The 12579-nt window shown below is 41.5% G+C and overlaps 1 protein-coding gene across 1 annotated transcript in view; it reads left to right on the top strand.

Annotated features, from left to right (window-relative positions):
* The first annotated feature begins 10063 nt into the window (after positions 1 to 10063).
* The window catches only part of LOC136857911 (F-box/WD repeat-containing protein 4), a 65035-nt gene continuing 62519 nt past the window's right edge, over positions 10064 to 12579 (top strand). Inside the window, exon 1 of the mRNA XM_067136976.2 lies at positions 10064 to 10454. Coding sequence (XP_066993077.2) covers positions 10225 to 10454 — 230 coding nt within the window. The 5' untranslated portion in view covers positions 10064 to 10224. The remainder of the gene's footprint in view (positions 10455 to 12579) is intronic.

Below are 12579 nucleotides of genomic sequence, written 5' to 3' on the forward strand. Positions count from 1 at the left end.
CGTTCAACGCACCTCATTTATGTTTCACATTCGTTCCTAACATTAAGGAGAACGTGGCACACTATAACCTCCCAGTTCGTTTCTCCTCCAGCATTAATGCAACTCCACTCCACTGTGCACCGAGCCACCCCAGCAAAATGCAAGATATACACCGCTGTTTTATGGTCTTCTCTTCCTCTCAGCGAAATTGCATTGTCGGTTTCGAGATGATCTTATTGATAATACCCTTGTCAGATAAATAATTTGAGTTTGTGCCTGTTCCTTAGAAATGATCATGTGCAACAGACAAGATGTTTACTTTTGATTTTGGAAGTGGTGATAAATAAGACAGTTTCATCTCTGAGCGTTCAATTAAATGTTTCACATATGACTTATAAACGTCCTCGTTTCTTAGTGGGGCTGGTATTGGATCAAAACATAACCTTGAACCTGTTTCTATGGGCAGATTTGCCACTTTTACGGTACTTCCATGTACTTTCATTTTTCGTGCAGGTTGGTGGAATGTTTGTAAAACGTCAGTTGGTATTTCTAAACATTTTATCAAACCACTTTTGCTGAAGTATCCAAGGGTATAACAAAGGGCAGCTGTATGCTTACAACAGGTTTTGGGTCCAGCACCTGCTACACTCACAACTTGCTGGTGGAATGTCAGAATCACTGCGATCTAGTATCAATTTAACAGTGTTCTATTTGTTTCTTGTGAATTGTAATATCACAGTAGACAATACAAATACCCTATCACTCTAAAAACACACACACATAATTATTTTAATGAACCTTTCATGAAGTAAATTATGTAACGACTTGAAATTCTTCATAGGAGCTCCATGGATCTCGGATTTTCTGAAAACGTAGTCCATCAAGTCAATATGTGATAATTTCACATGAGGCAGAAAGGATATTGATAAATCTTTAAAGTTCATGTCACTTGGAAATATGACGGTATTGGTAGCACTATTTTCCGTTGTTGTCTCCGTTAGATGTATTCCCATTTTCATATAAACCCGCAATCCACAATGAACAAATATTTCTAGATAATTGGAGTAGTATGTGCAGTATTGATTATATCCCTATATTTATTATTTAAATACTTGCGCGCAGACAACGTGTAGAAGATATTTACCGTACCTTCGGCAAAGCTCTTGTTTATTACCACCAACTCTCCCACCTCGCTTTCTCAACTCCTCTTTCAAAATGATCATATTAATTTTATCCATGTTCGAAGAAATATTAAATGCAGCACTATTGCAATAATTCATATTCTCATTCATAATTTTATTATTATGCATAACCTAGGTCCTAGTTACGTACTGCAGTGGGTTTCTCTAATCGGTTGGCCGGCACGCGCGCCCAGCTTATCTGCCTTCCGTTGACTTATCACTTCCCATTACATAGCGCAGCGACAGCCCACACTTCGCAGTTCAGGTCCGTACTTCGAATGTGTATTAAGTGTTGTTCTGTCGCTCCATTTCTTAAGTGTTACTTCGGGGTATAATTATCATACTGCCTCCACATGTGTACACAGTGGAGGAAAGGGTATTTATGTACGTTAATTATGTGAAAACAGAGTCTTGTAGCGAGGTCATTAGGCGATTTGTAACATTATTTCCAGGTGTACGCCCTCCACATAGAGAGACCATGTGGAAACTCGTAAACATATTGAGAGGAACTGGTTCTTTAATCAATAAGAAGCGAAGTAATTAAAACACGTGTACTTAACGAGGTAAAAGTTAATGAAAGCACAGAAAATTTAGAATATACGTCTACAAAATCCTTAAGGCGACTTGGAAAATAAGCCGGGGTTTCGAAGAGCTCAGCATGGCAGGCTACGGAAATGTTAAAATTGAAACCGGAAATAGCTTCAGTTATGGAAGATGAACTTATGCGTGTGAATCGGAGTTTACTAAGACGATGCCAGGAATGTGTGGATGCAGGAGGAGAACATTTCCAACATCTCCTGTCATAAGGTACGAGTTTACTTTCCTGATTCTTAATTATTATTTTCTTAATTTTAATTGTTATCAAATACACTATAGACAATACTGGACACTTCCGTATTCTCCCTTACTAAACTGGGAAAAATATTGACAGTGGCGCACCTGGCAGCCTTACCTCAAACATCAAGAGGCAAGACTGACATACAACTGTTGCATGTTGAAAAAATTTAACTAAATAATTATTTCTGCTTTGTTCTACTACGAAAGTTGATGTTTATACTGATAGAAATAATTAAACTCAATAATGATTTCATGTTTTCCGAATACTTGGCTGAATAGTCAGCGTTGAGGCCTTCAGTTCAGAAGGTTCTGCATCCGAATCCTGGTGGGATCGGGATTTTAATTGCGTCTAATTCTTTCGGCTCGGGGACTGGGTGTCTGCCTTTGTTTCAACACTTTTCCCTTCATATTCAGACAAAACAATGCACTTCCAACCACCACAGAAACATGCAATAGTGATTACTAGAACTCGGATTTTTTGGTGTTAAAAATGTTATTTAGCTGCCTAAAATAGACTCTCAAATAGGTTCAGAAATAAGTTCAGGTAGCTTCAGTTTTACGTATTTTAATAGGCATCAATTTATTTGACTAAATTGATAATGACTCAGGGGTAAATAAAAATAAGGTTTCACTCACCTCTTATGAAATGAAGATTTTTCCAGCGGGTCATGGATACTGTCTTTTGCCTAGTGACAGACTACGGGAGTGTTCGCTGCGGAAGGTTCTTAAGGCTTTCCGGGGTCAAACGCACACACCCACACATACAGGGGGTACACACACTCTCTGCTACCGAGGACATTCACGCACACACGCACACACACACACTCTGCTACTGAAGACACACACGCACATACGCACATACTCTCTCACGTACATACACCGACAGGTCTGTGGATACTTACCTACTTATCTCTGTAATAGACCGTGGACGGGCTGGAACAGACTAAAACAGCCTGGAGCTGAACTCGAGACTAATTAGAGTAAGGAGAGGAAGGGAATGGAAAGAACCCAGAACCCTTCCCAGTAAATGAAAGAATGAGGTCAAAAATATGGGGGTTTATTGATAAACATAAGGCAAAAACAAGATAGATGAAAAGTAAATGAATAGGAACAAATGTTACTCACAGACGTTTACGTCAGGTGTCTATCTCACACATCCAGTTAATACCAAGAGGCTCATCAAACACAAATCAAACATGGCCACATTCGCCTCTTACAATGCCAAACATCTCCCAACGTACGGTTGGATTGCCCCCACCTTATTTCGTATGCGTGACATATGACGCGTCACTCCCCACAGTGAAAGGAACTTCACACACATCAAAACATTGGATATATCCAGACCACAACTCAAGTATGCTCCGCGTATTAGAACGAGCATCACCAGAGACGCGATTCATCACAACAATCCCCCATCTCGAATACGCAGCATCTCAAAGAACAAAGGAAAGATAAAAGATGGTTGCCATAGTTACGAGGCGAGTAAACAAATCTAACAATGAAAGAAGACACAGTCAAAAGAACACAACAAACGTTACTAAATAAGTAGGCCAGCAAATAGCCCAAAGAATGAAAATAAAGAAAAATGTAAATAAAAATAAAAATGACACTGTGAGAAACGGAGAATACTATTAATCAGGCAGACAGACAGCACAACCACACACACACGCACCATAGAGACTCAAGAGAAGTATACGTAAATCAGAATAATCAGTATGTCCAGACACAAAACGAATATACAGTAATCCGCATAGCAAGACATGTGCTTTCATGGACTCATGAGCTCATTACAAGATGCGTAAGAATGATAAAGGATCGCCGCATCGAGGCAAGGCATATCCCAACTTAAATCACCGCAACATCATCATAACCAGCACGCCCACAACGTATCCATATCGCCTTGCCATGGACGAACATGAATACCAGTCATAGCGTCAAAACACAGCATCACACATCCAGAGCTCGGCCATGAAAAAAATCGACGAAAGATAAAAAGTAGTAGGTCTCAAGCATCATATCACATGCACGCAAAACAATCACACAACAGACTAATATCATCCTCCATCCTCACAGGTTTATATGGCACGAAAAATAGAGAACACAAAAATCAATGGAAACCTACAGTAAAATGAAACGTGAAAATAGCAGAAAAATGTATAACTAATATGCCCACGCAATCATAGCAAGCCAAGAAATGAAAATTACCTGAATAATCGGGCGGAGTGCAGTGCCTTTAGGTAGTCACAAAATAGCGACTCAAGGGAAGAGTCGGGTAATTGAGTGGATAAATCCACGGCAGGAAAAGTACACGGCACAGGTAAAATATTTCACATCTTAAGATGCTCATTGTTTTATAGATCGCCATGTTGGCTTCACCGTCTAACGATCTTATTCCAAAGAAAATGAGCACAAGACTGCCGGGAGACACTTCGGCTGATGGCTGGAAGCGCTCTCTGTCAAGGAGAAAACAAGTCATACGTCACGTCCAGGGAATAGATCGACAGAAATGTCGATAGCGGTCAAAGCATGTGGTATGTTCTAAGAAGTGCGACACCAATGCAAACTTGGTGCGGCACAGGGGGGTGCGGTTTTTACTGCTTTCCTGTTTTAATATTTTGTTTGAGATACTGAAAACGAGTCAGCAAATATTTTACCGGAATATATGAAAAGCATTTTAACCGATTTAGGGATAGAAATAAGAATTGTAGGAATGTAGGCAATAAAGTTTCTAACGCCAATTCAGGCATTTTTAAGCACTACAGGACCACCGTTTCTAACCTTATAAGTAGGTACATGAAATGTGTAAACAGAACTTCATTTTAAGTTATCTCTCCAAGGACAAAATAGGTCTTTACCTAAAATCCGAGTTCTAGTGATTACGTTCCTCCATATAGGGTTGGCATCAGGAAGGGCATCCAACCGTAAAATAGAGACAACTCCAGGTGTGCGACAGAGTTCTCACTTGTGACCCCACAGATTAGGCAAAAGCCGTAGAAGTAGAAGAAGATGTTTCTTGTTTTATGTATTTTGTTTTAATTTTCTTCATGTAATTAATCTGAGATAAGAATACTTGTTGACAACTAAATGTTAAACCTAATGTGATGTGTACACTAATATTTTACAATGTTGGAATTTACTAACACTGCTTAGTCTCGACCAAAGCGGAAGGAAGGTTTCGATAGCTGAACAAGTTCAAAATTATTGCAGCCAAAACAGCACAAACCTTACAAAACATGGTTCAGTACTTGTATGATTGTAATTCCAAAAGCTTTCGTCACCAGAAAAATTAAATGTTCAAGAAAATCTTTTTTAACGCAAATCCAAGAACAAAATTTCACACTACATCAGCTGATCGGTATTACTACTGCACTCAGTTTTAAGGCCGTCCCGCTAGGTGCCCTGGCAAGCAATGTCTTGCGATATCTCGCAAAGTGTCACGTATTCTCTATAGTGTATTTGGTGTTATCCAACGAGCTAGAATAACATAGAGGGGCTGTATGCCTGACATCAACACTCCCTGTGGAAGCAAGTTGATAAGGGGCAGCCATGTTAACGGTTGTCAAAACAAAGCGAATTGGCGCGGGAGCATATGTTGAGGTGACTGAGAGATCGTGGATGCCAATTTAATTTCCTAAGTTTTAAGAATTGGAAACATAGATTCTCGCTTTCAAGAAAGCCAGCCGTAAGCTCAGCATATGGTTGAACTAATCGGAGTAATAAAACGAAGGATATATCGTATTTTAAGTAAGTATCACTGAATTACAGCCGAGATTCCTTTTTGTAATTTATGTTTGTAATTGAACCCATTTTATTGTTTACACAGTGAAAGTACGGACAGCCACGGTAATTATTTGTTGGATTATGTTTCAGATGTTTTTAAAGAACAAGGAATTAACGGAAGAGTGCGTTGTGAGGACGAAAAGAGATAAATGGTACCCCACTGAATACAGTCGCTTATGCTCCGTACATTTCGAAGATAAGTGGATGTATGAAACAAATCACCAACGGCGATTACTGGCAAATGCCGTTCCAACGCTATTTCATTTTCATTCACATTTACAAATAAAGAAAATGGAGCGCCCACCACCAAGGAAACGTAACCACGAAAAGTCACCTATTTCGGTCAAACGTACACCAAGTATGGTAAATACACTATTTTACTGCTATTCTTGAAATACATGCAGCCTTTATTGTAGATATCAGTTGCCTTGGTATTTAAAACTAGGCCACACTTCATAATGGACAACTTTCAAGGATACCTTTTAACTAGTAATCCCAGTATGATATGGTAATGGGTAAAACATGATATGCTCCCTATATTACAAAAAGAAAATTATATTAAACAATTATAGTGGTACAGTACTCATGGGCCGCCTCTGCGGTATTGTGGTTGACGTAAATAGCTGCCACGAATAGGCCTCGAAATCGCAACAAGAGCGTTACCCTGCTTGGCTGTTGTAGTTAAACGTAAATTACAATGAAAACCGTGGACCCGGAAACCCGGATTCGATTCCCGGCTCTGCCACAAATTAGGGGTACGAGGGCTGGAACGGGGTCCACTCAGCCTCGGGAGGTCAACTGAGTAGAGGTGGGTTCGACTCCCACCTCAACCATCCTCGAAGTGATTTTCCGTGGTTTCCCACTTCTCCTCCAGGCAAGTGCCGCGATGGTATCTAACTTAAGGCCACGGTCGCTTCCTTCCCTCTTCCTTGTCTATCCCTTCAACTCTTCCCATCCCCCCACAATACCCCTGTTCAGCATAGCAGGTGCGGGCGCCTGGGCGAGGTACTGACCCTCCTTCCCAGTTATATACCCCGACCCAAAGTCTCACGCTCCAGAACACTGCCCTTGAGGTGGTAGAGGTGGGATACCTCGCTGAGTTCGTGGGAAAACCAACCCTGGGGATAAAAAGTTTAAGAAAGGAAGTCAGTACTCATGGGGATGCAATAACTTTAAAAATATGGACAGAATGAGGTTGCAACCTGTTGTAGGTCCCTAGAATTTTAAGGTTTTCTCTCAGAAATATTTATGCCCACGCTGTTTTTTGTAATTTACGTTTAACCACAACAGCCAAGCAGGGTAACGCTCTTGTTCCGATTTCGAGGCCTATTCGTATGTCACTGTGCGATGATTTCGAACTGCCCTACAATCAACTGATCGTGATGTTGGCTTCGTGCCGCAATATGATGAAGTGGCGGTATTCGCAGTCTATGATTTTTAAAGCTTTCAGCTTTCGGCAACGGTCTTTAAGTCTCCTCCAGTTTTTCTAAAATGCGCATGTTTTCTACACTTTTCGTCGTTCAAGGACCATGCTCCCTTGTTTGTGTGACCGCAGGAAACATGGCGGACGTTCGTTCTGTTAGCTTCACCCCGGCAGCGCTTCCGCCTCTCTATATTATTGTAGCTCGTTGGTGTTATCTCATGTCATGCACGCATAAATTGAGCGAAGTGCTGTCCTTGTTGCTATGTTGCTGAGCGGGGAGTGATGAGTCAACGGGAAGCAGTTAAGCTCGACGCGCCTGCCAGTCAACCGATGAGAGAAACTCACTGTACTGTGGCGACTGCTTACGTGTGTTGAGAACAATCTCATTCTATACCGAGTAGTACACTCATGCCATCTAGCGGCAAAAGTTTGCGTATGATAACATATTCGCACTGCCTGCTCGATCTGCATCCGATGGCTGCTTATACTGCCTGCTCATTACAACATTTTAACATTGCACTAAATGAAACACCCCGTTTACAAATACCCGCAGCAGGTGGCAGCACCAACCGGCTCCAGATCTGTCGGAATGAAATAGCGGGAAATAGGATACTTGTTTTCAGTGAAAATGGTGTACTGTAGCGTGGGTTTCTGCAAATCAAAGAAAGGGAAACCAGAATGCCGTGTTATTTCATTCCATGAAACACCTTCAAGTACACAATTGCGTCGAAAGTATTATATCCAGAGAAGGAAACAGCATTGGAAGTAAATGGATTCCTTCTGATTATTCCGTGGTTTGCAGTCTACATTTCGTAAAAGACGATTTCAAAGTGACCAGCAAAACGCGAAAATTAAAAACAGGATCTGTACCCAGCCCTTTCCCTGATTATCCAGCTTATAAACAACCGCTAATTTCAGCGATGATTAAGAGAAAGGATTCAAGCTCAGAGACGTCTTTGAAGAGCACTTCAAACATCATTGCAGAAAATGGTAAGCGTTATATAAGGATTGAAGTATTACATACTAAGTAATATAATTTCTGGGGACAATTGTACTGTTAATGTGAAGGTACAAAACAGAATAATATGCTGTCATAGATTCCATTGTCCGCCTCTGTGGTGTACCGGTAGTGGTTAGTGTGATTAGCTGCCACCCCCGGAGGCCCGGGTTTGATTCGCGGCTCTGCCACGAAATTTTTAAAAGTGGTACGAGGGCTGGAACGGGGACCACTCAGCCTCGGGAGGTCAACTGAGTAGAGGTGGGTTCGATTCCCACCTCAGCCATCCTGGAAGTGGTTTTCCGTGGTTTCCCACTTCTCCTCCAGGCAAATGCCGGGATGGTACCTAACTTAAGGCCACGGCCGCTTCCTTCCCTCTTCCTTGTCTATCCCTTCCAATCTTCCCATCCCCCGCAAGGCTCCTGTTCAGCATAGCAGGTGAGGCCGCCTGGGCGAGGTACTGGTCATCCTCCCCAGTTGTATCCCTCAAATCCAGAGTCTGAAACTCCAGGACACTGCCCTTGAGGCGGTAGAGGTGGGATCCCTCGCTGAGTCCGAGGGAAAAGCCAACCCTGGAGGGTAAGCAGATTAAGATTCCATTACGAGTCGTTTGCTAGCGGTATAAAATCGTGTCAATATCCTGCTCTTTTTATTACTATTATCATTTACGCAAGTAGGGCCTATTTAGTTGTTTCGGTTTTACAGTTATAGCTAAGCTAATGTCAGGTTCTCTCCACCGATGGCGCTAACGTTATCCACAAGCAAAATTCAAAATTTTCTGCCTCAGTATTCTTTCCCGGACCTGACGAAACAGAACCAGTGTTGCTCCCTGAGTATGTCCGACTCGTTGGCTGAATGGTCAGCGTACTGGCCTTCGGTTCAGAGGGTCCCGGGTTCGATTTCCGGCCGGGTCGGGGATTTTAACGTTAATTGGTTAATTCCAGTAGCTCGGGGGCTGGGTGTGTGTGGCGTCTTCAGCATTAGAAATCATTCTAGGTAGGGCCTTCATCTTCATAGACATGCAAGTCGCCTAATAGGCCGTCTATTATTATCATTTCCTGAGTATGTACTTGATTTACTGGAAGATTTTCGTGAGCCCCCTGAGTCTGTGTGTCACTTTGGAAACTGCTTACCAGGCATTAGTGTGTGGTTATTTATAGTGCGTGTAATCGAAGACAAAACAGAATGCAGCACGTGCTTGAATAACGTTTCCACCTCATTTAATGCATCCCCATTGATGAACTTAATCAGACAGTCGGATTGAGGAGGCCTGCGCTATCCCCAGCAACGATTTATTTGCCTAATTATAGGGCTACAGAAATTTATTGAGGCGGTTCTATCGTACTGCAAGAACTCTGCAAGTCTGCTCCAGACTATAAAAAACTATGTTCTACGGTACCTTCTTTGTGCCAATGTAAGATTTTAAAGTGTTTTAGTAACAGTAAGAACCAGGAACATGTGTCAGAAGTTGTGCTGGCCAAATTCGTGAAACCTCTACGGTACGGTACTTAGTAATGTAGGGAAGTACCATAAAGATAAAATTTCCAGGTTTTCTTGTTCGTCGAAGCCTCTTTCTCGAAAAGTGGTGAAGCTATAACACTCTACAGCACCACTTTATACGTAAAATTCTTTATTTTTTCTCTTACTTTCAGATTTTAAATTTTGTTGGTAGGCTTATCTAGTTTTATTCACGCGATAACTAGGTACGTCTGGTGCTGCGATCTAGCGGCAGATTGTTTGTAAGTCGTGTTACACGTTTGAATATGGAATGAGCAGGCAGTATAAGTAGCCATCGGATGCAGATCGAGCAGGCAGTGCATATTCGTAGTTGGCGACATTTGTAGTGGCAAAATCACAAAGTTGGCTCTGCTGATTACTTCCTTCAGCTGATCAATAACAAAAATGGAGTCCCAACTTTTTAAAGGATGGTTAATTGAGTTGGTGTAAGCACAAAATGCCAAGATTTCGTCAAATAGCGTGTGAAAATAATTTTCCTGGTACCCTCTCATACCAAAGCCTAACAAGGCATGAGCGATCAGAGAGCATGTGCCGAAAACGCCGGAGAAAACTTACTTCTCGAGAATCTCCCGACTGATGTGTTGTTGTTGATTTTTTGGTATTGTGATGATGTATCTCTTGGTCGCTTAAGTCAACAGTGTAAGCGGTTCAATGATATAATTAGTGACGATTTCCTTTGGGCTAAAAGAAGTCGAGACGCTATTGTCACAAATCAAATTACAAACGAAGTCCAATCAAGGTTAGTGGACACGTCATAATAGCTTGTTTGATCATTTTGCTATTAAGTTGTAACAATACCAGTCGTATATATTTTACACATTCCCCGTGCTTGTCAGAACCATTGTAGTAGGAATCGAAATTCCCATGTTTGAAAAATAATGATCGATGGTCACGTTAATTGTTTTTAAAATCTCATCCGAAAAGACACATATGTCTCTTGGCAGTGTCTGTAGAGTCCTATGGGCTATTTGTCAACCCAATGTCTTAAAATACTTTGCATACATTTGTACGCGATAGAGGCCATTAAAGCAGAATCATGGTTTGTAATGACAGCCACAGTAATGTATGTGGGTAAATATGAGACATTTTCTACAACTTTGTTCATAAATTATAAACTACAACAGTGACAGTTATGTGTGTCTCATTTTTAACCTGCCAAAGGGGGAATTATGAGACAACCCAGGGGAAAATTGAGACAGTATTGGAGCAGACTGTAAAATCATGTTGGATAGTTAATAGGGTAATTGTGAGACAGCTTGGGGTCAAAGGAAGACAGGAAAAAATCTGGGTGTAATAGTTTACAACACTTTCCTCAGTTTTATTATAGGAACAAAATGGCCATGTTTTGATACCACCGAATTTATGCTTGAGATACATTTTTATACTTATTTCTGACAAAAATTACTTGGTATACTAGATTGTTGACATTATACCATCTAATTAAATGTTACTTGAGCTTTATGTCTGAATGTATGTTACATTTTAATTATACTAAATAAATACATAGTGCCCATTGTAAACAGAATGGTGAAAAAATGAGACATATCACTTGGTTAAAACTGGCTTAACAGAAATTGTAGGAGTTCTAGTTTTTTTTCAAAAACATCAACTGTTCCTGGGAATGCAAATGTAATGCCTCTACCTTTCCCTGTTATTATTGGAACAGGCAATTTCCCTAATAATTTTAACTTTTCCACAGCGGATACATCATTTTCATTAAGCCTGAACACAGTTTTATTATTTTCCACACAATTGAGACACATAATTTGCATGTCTCCACCTTCCAGAACTTTCTGAACAGTGGAAACATGTTTATATTGAAAAGAATGCCGTTTTCCAGAACTTTCAAAAAGTAAAAGTACAAAGTCACCCGGATTTACTTCATCTGCCATGGTCATTTCCTCAGCATCTTTGTCGAGCAGATCAACTTCATCAAGACTGTCACCGCTACCTTGCCAATCTTCATCTTCACTTGTAGCTGAGTCAGAAGAATGAACTTCTGCTCTTGTCTTAGATGGAGGTTTAACTATTGGAACTGTTGCCTTTTGAATACCTGTACCCTTTCTATCCTTCTTATGAAGTGGTTTCTGCTTTTCCCTCACAAGCTGGGATTACTCTTCAGATGTTATCACCTTTGCTGTTGGGTCCACTCTTCTTCGCTTCAGCATGGTTTTGTCAGTGTTTGATTTTTGAAAGTAGGGTATTCTCAAAAGGATTTTCAGGAAGTGTATCAGGAAAGGAGTCTATAGGAATGACAAACATAAGTACACTGACTGACAGAGCAAATGCAACACCAAGAAGGAGTGGTTCGAAAGGGATGAAAGTTGGGGAAAAAACAGAGACGGCACGGACGAATAATTGATGTTTATTTCAAACCGATATGCAGGTTACACAATGCGCACGGCATCGACTCAGTAGGATGTAGGACCACCGCGAGCGGCGATGCACGCCGAAACACGTCGAGGTACAGAGTCAATAAGAGTGTGGATGGTGTCCTGAGGGATGGTTCTCCATTCTCTGTCAACCATTTGCCACAGTTGGTCGTCCGTACGAGGCTGGGGCAGAGTTTGCAAACGGCGTCCAATGAGATCCCACACGTGTTCGATTGGTGAGAGATGCGGAGAGTACGCTGGCCACGGAAGCATCTGTACACCTCGTAGAGCCTGTTGGGAGATGCGAGCAGTGTGTGGGCGGGCATTATCCTGCTGAAACAGAGCATTGGGCAGCCCCTGAAGGTACAGGAGTGCCACCGGCCGCAGCACATGCTACACGTAGCGGTGGGCATTTAACGTGCCTTGAATACGCACTAGAGGTGACGTGGAATCATACGCAATAGCGCCCCAAACCATGATGCCGCGTTGTCT

Source organism: Anabrus simplex, chromosome 1, assembly GCF_040414725.1.
Source record: "Anabrus simplex isolate iqAnaSimp1 chromosome 1, ASM4041472v1, whole genome shotgun sequence".
NCBI classification, from domain to species: Eukaryota; Metazoa; Arthropoda; class Insecta; order Orthoptera; family Tettigoniidae; genus Anabrus; species Anabrus simplex.